This window comes from Ananas comosus, linkage group 22 (assembly GCF_001540865.1).
Source record: "Ananas comosus cultivar F153 linkage group 22, ASM154086v1, whole genome shotgun sequence".
Lineage (NCBI taxonomy): Eukaryota > Viridiplantae > Streptophyta > Magnoliopsida > Poales > Bromeliaceae > Ananas > Ananas comosus.
Window position 1 is genome coordinate 8817577 of NC_033642.1, and position 11921 is coordinate 8829497.

Genomic DNA, 11921 nt, shown 5'->3' on the forward strand with positions numbered 1-11921 from the left:
TATAGAATTTTTTTTAAAAAAAATTTAAAGAGCAATACTAAAATTACAATAAAAAATGAGTTATAATTGTACAACTTTGGTTATTCAAAAGTTGTCATGATTTCAGAAGGTGTTTTTTTTTTTTTACTGCAAATCAGGAGAACTGAATAAATTGCGAGCGAGAGTTAGAATCAAATGATGCAGGGAAAATCACTTTGGACTAAATCAATTCAAAGTTTAGTTCAGTAGATTAGGTTTGACTGGGAGCAAGTGCGACTAAGTTATCTTTCATATAGTTTAAACCGATAAACCAAACATTCAAAATTCATCATTTCGTCCTAACAAAGCTTAGTCTCATCATTTACACTGATCCAAACATTCACAGAAAATAAAGAGGGGTTAAAGTAATTTTCCAACTGCAATTGCTTACTTTCATTGTCCAGTTTATTGTAATTTCGCTTCCGGTCAAAACTCAAAATCTCCAAAGTATCGTAATTGACTCGACATAGAGGCCGAAATTTACCATTGAAATAATAAGATTTTTTTTTTTTTTGAGAGAGATAGGTAGCACGCTATCCGCTTCGTTTATTTCATTTAGAAATAAACTTAGCTGAAAATGTGAACAAACTAGGATTCAAACTTAGCTGGAAATAATAAAATATTAATAATAGAGAGATTCAACTTTTACTCTATTCATCTTTTACTAGATAAATAGTATAACTGAAAAAACTTCGGCTCCGTTGCTATAAATGTAAACAACTGAAAAAATTTTACTCAAAATATGGTTCATTCGAAAGCTTATTTTCAACTTAAACTTTTAATTCAGTGAATGGCCCTATAAATTATTTTTAACGAAAAAAATCATTTAGGAGCAAATAAACATGCCTACGTTAATCCAAAGCAACCAAAGTGCTTGGGGTTAGGGGTACAAATAGAGCGGATCTAGAGTCGGAGAGAGTCTCCATCTCCTACTCCATTTATTGTCCGGTCGGGACGGTTTCGGGGCGAATTAGTTTTAATTTTATTTGCGACCTTCATGTACCACTGAAATTGGGACGGAGCGAAGCAGAAGCGAAATCTTTTGACCGATAGGAACAGATTAAATAATAATTTTTTTTTTATCTTCTGCTTTATTTATTTAGTGGATCAGGGTAAATTTGAAGCGGATTCCGATTCGTTTATATTATAGGTCCCACTTAATCGTCTCATTTGGAGTTCATCAGTAGGGATGTCAATGGATATGGATACCTGAAATTTTATCCGAATTCGAATTTGAACGGAACGAATTTATCCGATACTTTGTGAATATGGTTTCGAATATGAATATCAAAATTTAAAATTCAACGGATATGAATTCAAATACGAATTTTAACTGTACCCGACCCAAACCCGAACTTGACCCGCACCCGAATTTATTTTACATTATATATAATATGTATATAAAAATTTGATATTATATTTGAATTTATATTCTAAAAATTTAGATGTAATATAATATATTTCAAAACATTGAAAAGAGAAATAATTGTTTCGTGTTCGGATTTTCGGGTTTAGGTTTGAGTTCGAGTTTTGAATTTTTGGTTGAGTTCGGATTTGTATATGAATTTTTAAAATTTGTCTTATTCAGGTTCGAGTTTCGGATTGGGTTCGGATACCAAATTTTAAAAATCCGTCCCAAAATCCCCATCAGGAGGGAAGCTTCCTGATCCATTTGCATCCCTAAACGGATCCATCCGCGTCGCCGCATCGGGAAATCGAGATCGAGAGAGAGAAAGAGAGAGGAGATGGTGTGGTGGCACTTTCCCCCGACGCCGAAGCAGCTAACGGCGAGCGCCGTCATCTTCCTAGCGGGCGTCGGCCTCGTCGCCGTCGGGTCCCACCTCTCCTTCGCCAACGCCGCGCCCCAGCGCGCCCGCGCCGCCGCTCGCCGCCGCGTCCTCGACGACCTCCTCCGCAAGAAGAAGCTCGATCGTTAATTACTCTCTCTCTCCCCTCCGAACTCCGCTTCCATCATCATCATCATCAGTAGCTACAACCCAATCAAGATGGAATCGAGTAGATTCACAATTCAGCAAATTCGATCGAACAGAATCTGGAGGTGAATTTTGGATCGGCTTTACTGTTTTAGTTCTCTTTTTTCTTAATCTTACGCATGTAACATATGCTAATACGAGACGAATTTGATAGTGTTTGTTCCAATTCTGAAGCATCTGGAATAAACATAGGATTTCCTTTTTATGCTCCTTATTAGAGAACTGCTTTAGTTGTTGGAATTTAGTGCTATGATCAGATAAAATCTCTTCTGAAGTTGGTTTGAGGCTCGATTCGCAGATCAGAGAGGAAGTGTTGGACTCTGATTTTGAAGTGCATACAAAATTTTATGAATCTTTCCGACAGCTAATTTCGCATGTAAACCTCACATATTTCATACAGCATGCCTTCGAATGCTTAAAATGCGAATTTGCGGAGACGATAAAATGTTATCTTGGCAAATTTTGATTTACCTGCTTGATTAGTTTTCCCGAGTCAATATCAATCGTTTATAGGCCAATGGCTTCAAATTTACGTTCTATTATTTTAGCGGCAATGAATATTGTGATAGTTATAAGGTGGTTTCTTGCATTTTACTCAGATCCAAATCATGTATTAGTAATTAGACATGCTATCTTTAATATACTTCTCCTGAGCAATCTTCTGCTTACTAACAAGCATTTCTAACTACTTCAATGTCCCGTCGATGACCTGTTTGGCTTGATTTGAGTTTTTGCATAAAATGTGCAGCTTGAAGCAGCACTAACAACTATTTTACTAATATTCTCACGGTAGCTATCTATTGCAGCTCAAAACAGAAGCTTCAGATTACAACTTATCCAAATTTATCTGTTTGATGGGCGACATTTGACATTTGTATTGTCTCTTTTGACTGCTTAGCTTATTTAGATAGTTAAATTTTTGGTGGTGGTTTATAATTTATCTGAAGCTTAAGAGATCATTTGTAATTTGAAATCGGTTCATGCAGTGGTTTGTCACTTTGTTTTTGTGTAATTTGGTGCAAATTTATAGAAAGTGATTGATTCTGACAAATGAATTTGTTCAGATGTGGTAAACTTAGACGACATAAAAGTTGAGGGACTTCTTTGCGAAGAAAATAATTGAAGTGTATAATTACGGCTGGCGCTGTTTGATTGGTAGGTCTACGGATGACGTGGTAGACTGCATACCATTGACCAGGTCCAAGTCCTACGTGGTCGCACCCGCGCCTACTTTCCCGTAGACCAGTTTCCTTCGACTTCAATTTCTCTCCGAAGCTCGAAGAAGACGACGACAATGGCGAAGAAGAAGAAGCTCGAGGAGGAGGAGGAGGAAGAAGAGGAGAAACCCTCGCGCCCCTCCGACCACGAAGCGGTGGAGCGGCGGCGGCTGCGGTCGCTCGCCTTCTCCAACAAGCTCCTCTGCCGCGGCGGCGCCCCGCCGAAGCCCTCGTTCCCGCTCGCCCCCTCCCCCGCCCTCGCCAAGCTCCGCGGCCGCGACGTCGTGAAGCGGGGCCAGAGGAAGTGCCGCTTCCTCTTCTCCCTCCCCGGCCACCTAGCCCCACTCCCCGGCGGCGGCGGAGGGGGCCGCATCGGCGAGCTCGCGCACCTCGCAACCAGGAACCCCGTCCTCTACCTCGAGTTCCCCCAGGTTCGATCGATCCTTTTTTTCTTTGCTCTTTCTAGGGTTTTGGTGAGAGATCTTAGGGTTTTGGGTGTTTGATTTTGGTTTTTTAGGGTCGGATGAAGCTGTTCGGGACGCATGTTTACCCTAAGAACAAGTACCTGACTCTGCAGCTCACGAGATCGGCCAAGGGTGTGATGTGCGAGGATATCTTCGAGAGCCTGGTTAGCGCATGCGACCGTAGTATCTCATTTCTTCTATTTACACTCCTAGCAAATATGGTTATGTTTCGCTTTCGGAGAATGTGGTCAAAGAATATTAATGCTAAGGAAATGAGTTGTTACTGAAGTAATTTTTTTTTAAAAGAAAAATTGTAGTTCACTTCCTATGATGCATTTTGGGTCTCTTTGGTTTATCAATTTTGATATGCTAATTTGTCGAATATATTATCGTGTGTGGATTCAGTAAGCTTTTTAGCTGAGCAAAATTGTACGGTACAAATAATTTTAGGTGTCATAGTCGCTCAAGAGAAATATCTCTTCTCAAATTGCTCTTCCACTTTTGGAATCTGATTCTATTGTCAAATTCATGGTTGGTTGCATAAGTTATCGTAAATTTTGATATGCTGGGAATTTAACAAGAGTATATGTCGATAAATAGGGTGGTCTCTGTTTGTTTTTGTTGCATTTCTTCATCTGAAATTAAGAAGTGATTCTGAGTAAAGTCAGGTTTTATTGGGGATTAAGAAGTCTTTCATGTTCTTGTTGGACTTTTTCTTTCTGCATGCAGTCGTAAGTACCTCTTTTATTAGAAGTTATAAATTCTTGTCTTTTTTTTTTCCTCCTCAGATTGTATTTTCTGAAGCTTGGTGGATTGGATCTAAGGAGGAGAATCCGGAAGAATTACGGCTTGAGTTTCCTAAAAACTTCAATGATGTTGCTTCGTCTGCTTGTTTGCCTCTTTTCTTGTTTCTTATTTTACCAATGCACCTAACATCTAATCATTTTATCTATTTTTGAATACCAGGGCAAACCTGTAGCAGATTCTGATTTTAAAGGAGGGGCAGGTGCAACGAGTGAAGAAGCATCAGGCGGTAGTAACCTGGGGAAGGATAAAGTAGAGCCTCTTTCCCCTGACACAGATTTGAATGATACACCTGAGGATTCTGATCACAGAGCCGAGAAAAGCACAAAGGATGTGGGCGAAGCGGTTTCAGTTCGACAATCAGCTAGAACTGCCGGAAAAAACGTTAAGTAAGAAGTATCCACATTTGCAATTGCGTTCCTTTCACCCTTCTAGAATCTATTGCAACTATGGCAAACTTGTTAGTATGTTCATGAGGAAACTTTGCATCGACATTTTGTGCTGTTTATATTTGTGACCATTCATGTTGCGAAGACAACTTCTGGTTGTGATTATAACTAATCTGCAACAGTTCTGGTACATCATACTCTGTCATAAGCTGGATTTTGGGAAATTCTGACACCTCACCTTACTGGAGAAAATGACCCTGATTTGATTATTTTGTGGAAACACTCTGAATAGTTGGGATTAAAATTTTCTAGAAGACCATGTCATAAGCTCATGGTAGATGTTACCTTCAGGTGAGCGATGTAACCTTAGTGATTATTATTTTCTTCTAATATATTGCAGACCGCACGGAGCTTCTTAGTTGCCCTTAGAATTTCCACTGCTGCTATGAACAACTAATCATGGTTCATTGAACTAATTATATTGTTCACAACTCTTTATCTTTATCATACTAAATATATTCGAGGTGGTTGTTGCATGGATTAGTGACAAAATACTTTTTCCGTCTCTCAGATTTAGTTATGCAGAGTCATCTTCTGGAGATGATTCGATAACTAGTGATACTGAAGTTGCAGAGGTATCAGCTGAGAAGGTGAACAGAAGGAACAACAGTGCTACGACACGCTCCAATCTGGAAAATATCCATCTGATGCTTTATGTTGTTTCTACTGAATCATCTTTATCTTCCCTCAATTTCCAAAATAATTTAATGCAGATGAATGCTATCTATTGCTGTTTGCAAGTATAGCTTGAACCTTAACTTCAAAAATAGTTGCACAGGCAAAAGATTTTGACAAAGCAACTACAGATCTTCTTACGTCAGATGATGCAATTGTCAACAAAGAAAGCGTTTCAACAGAAAAAGTTGAGCCTTCTTCTTCTTCATTGAAGCCGTCAGGAGAAAATCTTTCCAACAAGAAGGAACGGCTAGTTCAAGCTACTTTATCTACTTTGTTTGAAAAAGCTGCCGATAAGGTCAGTACCGTCAATTTAATCAAATGCTTTGCTACTATGTCTTTGAACCTTAGATATTACACTAGTACTTTCATATTTGATACTACCAACATATGGTTGGGGCTTTATTTTTCTTCATGATACTTAGTACCAATTTTCTTCTCCTTCACTTTTTTGTGCCTCTCCAAATATGGGAACAGCCTGCATCTTCATCTCTTGACACGGGATGTTTTCTTCTGTAGTTGTTGAAGTAATGTGTTTAATGGCCGTGCTTAATGGTGCGCTACTTGTTATACAACTAATGCTGACATATCTTTGTGCTAGCTTTCACCTGGCCACATTTGGAAAAATGTCTCATACTTACATTTTTTTTCTACTTATTAATGTTAATATTAATAATGGGCATATTGATCTACTACTTGGAAACCACGAAGTCATTGCCGCCCTTTCTTCGTGGCTATTGTACTTATGTTGCTTTTTATGTCCAGGGGTCTAAGAGTGGTGCAAAAGGTTCTCCTGGAAATAAAGGTCGTTGATCTAACGGCTTCTGTGCTTTTATTACATTATCATTGGATTGGCATCTGAAAATTAATGTGGAGATGTATGTCGACTGTTCACATGTGATGTTTGAACAATTTTATTCCAGGTCTTGCTGGTAAGAGGCCACGAGAAAGTAGAAAGCAAACAGCTAAGCAGTCACAAGTAAGAGACTATCAACTGGCAAGTTTTGGTTGTTGCTTGTGGTCTAGTTCGAACAAATGTACACAAACCATCTGGAATAGCTAGGACTTAATAGAGATTTCTCGTAATTTATCTCACTTTAGGCAAAGGGAGCAGCCAAAGGGGAGTCTCAATCAGGAAGAAAAAAGAAAGGTAAGCAATAATCTGCTGACATAGTCGACTAGATATGTTTATTAGTTGAAAACTGAAAATAAATCTTTCTTTAAATGCCATATTGTTAGTAAACTATATATGTCAATACATGCCTATGAGCTTATGTAGATTCACAAATCACCGTATGCATGATCATGAAGACATTCTGAATATATGTAAGCATACCAATTCTGAAAATGCAATGAAAGAATAATGTTGTGTTAATTTCCTCCGGAGGTAAGCTCTTCATGAATTACATGAGACTTGATAGTATTTATGGGTTCCTTCTATTTGGGAGGCTAGCATTCGAAAGTGCATGACTTTTGGAGTGTGTGTAAATGCAGGGACTGGAACTCCGAGAAAGCAGAATTCTCAGGTACTTTAATGAATATTTCATTTAAAATGATATTTAGCGTCTGTTGATACATGTTTCAAAATTAAAAGCTTTGTAAGTTGCGCACCCGTAATTTTCTGTTGTGAAGAATAGATGATTGAGCTAATCGATTATTGTATTGGGTTGGTGAGTACGTAAAAATCTTGCATTTGCCTGATGTTCTTATAGGTTGCAGATGATGAGGTGGAAGATATCTCAAGCGCCTCCCAGGTAAATCATCTAGCAAGTGATTATATATTTTCCTTTGATATATGCATTTTATGCCGGGAATAGGTACAAGTATGGGTTTTTGTAGGAACAAGAGTATTTTTTTGTTTGGATGAAAGTATGAGTATAAGCTGGAACTAGAAAAATTGTGTTTGGATGGTTTTTAGGAATAAGAGGAATAGTTGGTTGTTATAAATAGAAAATAATAATATTATCCCTATAATTGAATTTTAAACTTATAATTTTAAATTTTAAATTTTAACTTTTAAAATTTAAAATTAGATATTAAATTTTTAATTTTTAATATTCAAAATTTTAATTTTAAATATCAAATTTTAAATTTCAGACCAAATTTAAATTTCAAAGTTATAAAATAACAAATTTAAAATTTAAAAACTAAAAATATCAAATTTAAAATATCAAATTTAAAATTTAAACTTTAATAAAATTTAAAATTTTAATTTATTAATTATAAATATAAAATTATAAATTTTAGAAATTTATATTTAAACTTAAAATAAAATTCTCTAATTCTCTCTCTCTCTCTCCACTCAAGTGGGAATAAGCTTGTTCCAACCCACCATAACGGGTTGTACCTGGTACAATCCGTTATGGGTGGGAACACTTGTTCCCACCATAAAAAAATTGTGTTTGGGTATAAAGGGGGGATATCTCTCTTATCCCTCCCTTTATACCCGAGCCAAACGGGGTGCTAGGGAATAGGCTGCTACCCATTATAAATACTTGCTTTCCATCAATCCCATGGAATTGCATCCTAAGGATTGGACGCTGATTTTCAAGTGAAAATTTAATAAATCCCCAACATGTTTGTCGGTATAGTGATAATATTTTCCACTGCCTCCTGTATCTTTTTTCTTTTTTTTTTTTTGAGAGATAGGTAGCACGCTACCCGTTTCGTTTATTTTATTTAGAAATAAATTTAGCTAGAAATGTGAATCAACTAGGATTCGAACTCGGGTCTCGGATGCCAACCACCAAACCCTTTGCCAACTTGCTCCAGGGACGGTCGGTGCCTCCTGTGTCTGTCAAAACTACATTTATGTGTGAATTGGTGGGCCTGGTGAACCTGAATTCCTGAGTTATATGATCTGATCCTTAATTGGGTTTTTCATTATGAATGTTCTGAATCTTATATTGGTGTTCTCAGGACGACAGCGATGAGGATTGGGCCGCATGATACCTCGAGATGGAGATTATTAGATGGCTGTAACATTGTCTACTTCATGCCGTCGCCATGTTCAGATAACTGTGCAACTCAAAAGGAAAATTTCATCACGTTAGATGATTTTTCTGTAGAAGCCGCCGAGCCTAAAGAATATCAGTGTGTATTCTCTTCGCAACATATGGCAGCTTCGAAGAACTTTAAGCCCTAGTCACCGGGATGGCTTTCCGTTGAGGAACTACGGCATCAGTTTGTGGCGTCTGCGGCATTCCTGCAGAGCTGACCTAGAAGTAGCCCGTGGTCGTATTTATGCATGAATCAAAAATAGAATAAAACAATGATCCAACTTGCTGTTTGCAAAAAAAAAAAAAAAAAAAAAAAAAAAAAAAAAAAAAAAAAAAAATTCTTTTATATATATACGATTTCTATTAGTGCTTGATTTTATTTTTATTCAATTCTGTCCCAGTGTTGTGATTATCGATTATCTGAAGTTGTTGACTTGCGTACATTCAATTAATCGTGAGGAAGCTCTCTCATTGGGAAGCTTCCAGTTTGCTATCATGTGTTAGTTTTATAGTTTCTTGAGTATATTTTTAATATTAATTTTTTTAAAAAAAATTTAACTTATAGATGGAGGAATTATAATATGGTACCACTCTTTGGATTGAGAATTAGAGAGAGAGAGAGAGAGAGAGAGAACTAGAGAACGATCTAATACAAAATATATAACTAATGATTGGATGGGAAAATGGAACATCTTCTGGGCCAGAAACTTTTTTGTAGTATTTGAATCCAAAATCAAAGCAAACACCCGTCCCTCTTAAACCAGCAGAGAGGCGTGCATGATAAGAGAGGAAGAAGATGACGACACCGCCCACCTCCCTGGCTCGGGCGATGGAGCTGCTCCGCCACCCCAACCTCTCCCTCTCCCTCTCCGCCTTCTCCGACCTCTCCGAGCTCAAACGCGCCCACGCCCGCGCCCTCGTCTCCGGCCTCTCCGCCGACCCCTTCGCCTTCGCCCGCCTCCTCGCCTCCGCCGCCCTCTCCCCCGCCTCCGGCGACCTCCCCTACGCCGCCGCCCTCTTCCGCGCCTTCCCCTCCCCCACCCTCTTCATGTTCAACACCATGATCCGGGCCCTCTCCGGCCGCCCCGACCCCGCCGACTCCCTCCGCCTCTACGTCCGGATGCTCCGCTCCGGCCTCTCCCCCGACCGCCTCACGCTCCCCTTCCTCATCCGCTCCTGCCGCGTCCTCGCCCTCCCCCGCCTCGGCCGCGGCCTCCACGCCCACGCGGCGCGGCTCGGGCTCGATTCGGACGTCTACGTTGTGAACAATGCCATCACCATGTACTCCGGCTCGGGGGACATGGCCTCCGCCCGCCGCCTGTTCGACGAAAATGCTGATGTCGTCGACGTCGTCTCGTGGACGGCGATGGTCACCGGGCACGCCAACTGCGGAGTATTGCAGCAGGCCCGGCGGTTCTTCGACCGGATGCCGAGCAGGAACTTGGTCTCTTGGAATGCGATGATTTCCGGCTACGCGCGATCCGGGAAGTCCCACAAGGCACGGGAGTTGTTCGGTAGAATGCCCCAAAGAGACGTCGCTTCGTGGAGCGCCATGGTGTCGGGGTTCGCCCAGTCCGGGCTGTGCGAAGAAGCTCTAGCGGTTTTCAAAGAGATGATCGATAAGGAGGTAACACCGAACGAGGCGACTTTGGTTAGCGCTGTGTCGGCCTGTGCGCAGCTGCGAGCGTTAGAGGAAGGCGAATGGATTCATAGCTGCATAAAGGAGCACAGGGCGGAGATGAGTGTGATCCTCGCGACGGCGCTCGTCGACATGTACGGCAAGTGCGGGAGCATAGCTAAAGCCCTCGAGGTGTTCAGCGAAATGCCCGTGAAGAACGTCTACTCGTTCAACTCGATGATCGCCGGCCTAGCCATGAACGGCTCTGAGAGGCAAGCTCTCACCCTCTTCTGGAAGATGCAGTTGACGGGTCAGCATCCGAATGCCATAACGTTCATCGGCTTATTGAGCGCATGTAGCCACTCCGGCCTCATCGACGAGGGGCGGTGGCTGTTCGAGAAGATGATTCGAGATTACAACATCAGGCCTCTTCCCGAGCACTACGGTTGCATGGTTGATCTCTTAGGCCGGGCCGGGTTGGTGAAAGAAGCCGTGGAGTTCGTGGACCAAATGCCGGCGGAGCCCCACCCCGGTCTATGGGGAGCTCTAGCGGGGGCATGTAAGATCCACGGAGAGGTCGAGCTCGGAGAGGAAGTCGCGAAAAGGCTAATCGAGTTGGAGCCGAATCACGGGGGGAGGTACATTCTCTTGGCTAACATCTATGCGGCTGCTAAGAGGTGGGATGATATGGCCATGGTGCGGAAACTGTTGAAGGAAAGGAAGGTCTCAAAGGGCACAGGGAACAGTGCAGTTGAGGCATTGCCATAATAGAATTAAGCTCATTGAACAAGCTCCTCCTCGTCGTCGGCATCGCCGTCATCGTTGTCGTCGTCGTTATCTTCATCCCTCGATACCATCCTTTGTGCCGCATCACTGCTATCGATTCCTCGGCGCCTCAGGAGCGCGAGATCGAGAAGCTTCATCCTGGCCTCGTAGATGGGGTTGGGCTCGATGAGGCGGCCGCGGTCGTAGGCCTCGCGGAGGAACACGGTGTGGCGGGCCCCCTTGGCGGAGAGGTAGAAGATGCCGGGATGGTCCAGGAACAAGTCCCGGACGTTGAGCTCGATCCCGAACCACTTCCGGAACTGGCTAAACGTCTCCACCTCCACCATCTTCTCCACCGTGAGGCTCAGGAACTCGTGCGCGATCCCCACCGCCCTCTTCTCCATCCTCTTCGCCTCGTCCCTCGATCGCATCCTCCTCCTCCTCCTCGCGCCGCCCTCGTCGACGGCGTCGTAGGGGCCGGGGTAGGGGAGACGCTGCCAGGAACGGAGCTTGGCGCGGTAGTCCTTGGAGAGGCGCATCCCGGGGGGGAACCCTAGCTTGAACGCGAATTTGAGGTCGGGGTCGTCCTGCTGGTTGCGCCAGCGATCGACGGCGGGGAGGAAGGAGGGGTTAGGGTTAGGGTTAGGGTTAGGGTTTGGGTTGGGGGAGCGGAGGGAGAGGAGGTGGGAGGTGGGCTCGCGGGGGTGGGGGAGGAGGGAGAAGAGGGAGGGGTGGGCGGCGAGGACGGAGTCCTCGAAGTCGTCGGGGAGGCCGAGGGGGCGCCACGAGCGGAAGAGGGCGCGGAGGGGGAGGGAACGGGAGGGGGAGATGGAGAGGAGGCGGCGGAGGAGATCGCCGGAGGACGATGCGGCGGCGGCGGAGGACTCGGCGGCGGCGGCGTCGGCGGCGTGGCTCGAG

The 11921-nt window shown here is 42.9% G+C and overlaps 3 protein-coding genes across 5 annotated transcripts in view; 2 read left to right on the forward strand and 1 right to left on the reverse strand.

The window, feature by feature from the left end:
• LOC109727249 (DNA-binding protein RHL1) lies at positions 1951-9116 on the forward strand. 3 transcript variants are annotated; one of them, XM_020257284.1, is made up of 13 exons: positions 1951-2077; positions 3172-3660; positions 3747-3857; positions 4482-4568; positions 4660-4886; positions 5458-5582; positions 5717-5919; positions 6387-6426; positions 6545-6618; positions 6723-6771; positions 7116-7147; positions 7334-7375; positions 8541-9116. In XM_020257284.1, exons 2-13 carry the CDS (start codon positions 3307-3309, stop codon positions 8568-8570), a joined length of 1374 nt encoding a protein of 457 aa, XP_020112873.1. In that variant the 5' UTR covers positions 1951-2077; positions 3172-3306; the 3' UTR covers positions 8571-9116. The 3 variants fall into 3 exon arrangements, with proteins under 3 accessions (XP_020112873.1, XP_020112875.1, XP_020112874.1); XM_020257286.1 differs by having other exon boundaries at positions 6545-6600; XM_020257285.1 differs by having other exon boundaries at positions 5723-5919.
• Positions 9218-11055, forward strand: LOC109727248 (pentatricopeptide repeat-containing protein At5g66520-like). The gene has a single exon (XM_020257283.1). It carries the CDS (start codon positions 9417-9419, stop codon positions 11004-11006), a length of 1590 nt encoding a protein of 529 aa, XP_020112872.1. The 5' UTR covers positions 9218-9416; the 3' UTR covers positions 11007-11055.
• Positions 11018-11921, reverse strand: part of LOC109727130 (protein ROOT PRIMORDIUM DEFECTIVE 1) — a 3838-nt gene continuing 2934 nt past the window's right edge. Inside the window, exon 3 of the mRNA XM_020257030.1 lies at positions 11018-11915. Within this exon, the coding sequence (XP_020112619.1) occupies positions 11018-11915 (898 nt within the window). The remainder of the gene's footprint in view (positions 11916-11921) is intronic.

What these genes read in the sequence shown, in the direction of transcription:
- LOC109727248 (XM_020257283.1), top strand. Translation starts at nt 9,417, where the DNA reads ATGACGACACCGCCCACCTCCCTGGCTCGGGCGATGGAGCTGCTCCGC.
- LOC109727249 (XM_020257284.1), top strand. Translation starts at nt 3,307, where the DNA reads ATGGCGAAGAAGAAGAAGCTCGAGGAGGAGGAGGAGGAAGAAGAGGAG. An exon ending in TTCCTAAAAACTTCAATGAT is followed by an intron (nt 4,569 to 4,659) that starts GTTGCTTCGTCT and finishes TTTGAATACCAG; the next exon opens with GGCAAACCTGTAGCAGATTC. An exon ending in AAGTAAGAGACTATCAACTG is followed by an intron (nt 6,619 to 6,722) that starts GCAAGTTTTGGT and finishes ATCTCACTTTAG; the next exon opens with GCAAAGGGAGCAGCCAAAGG.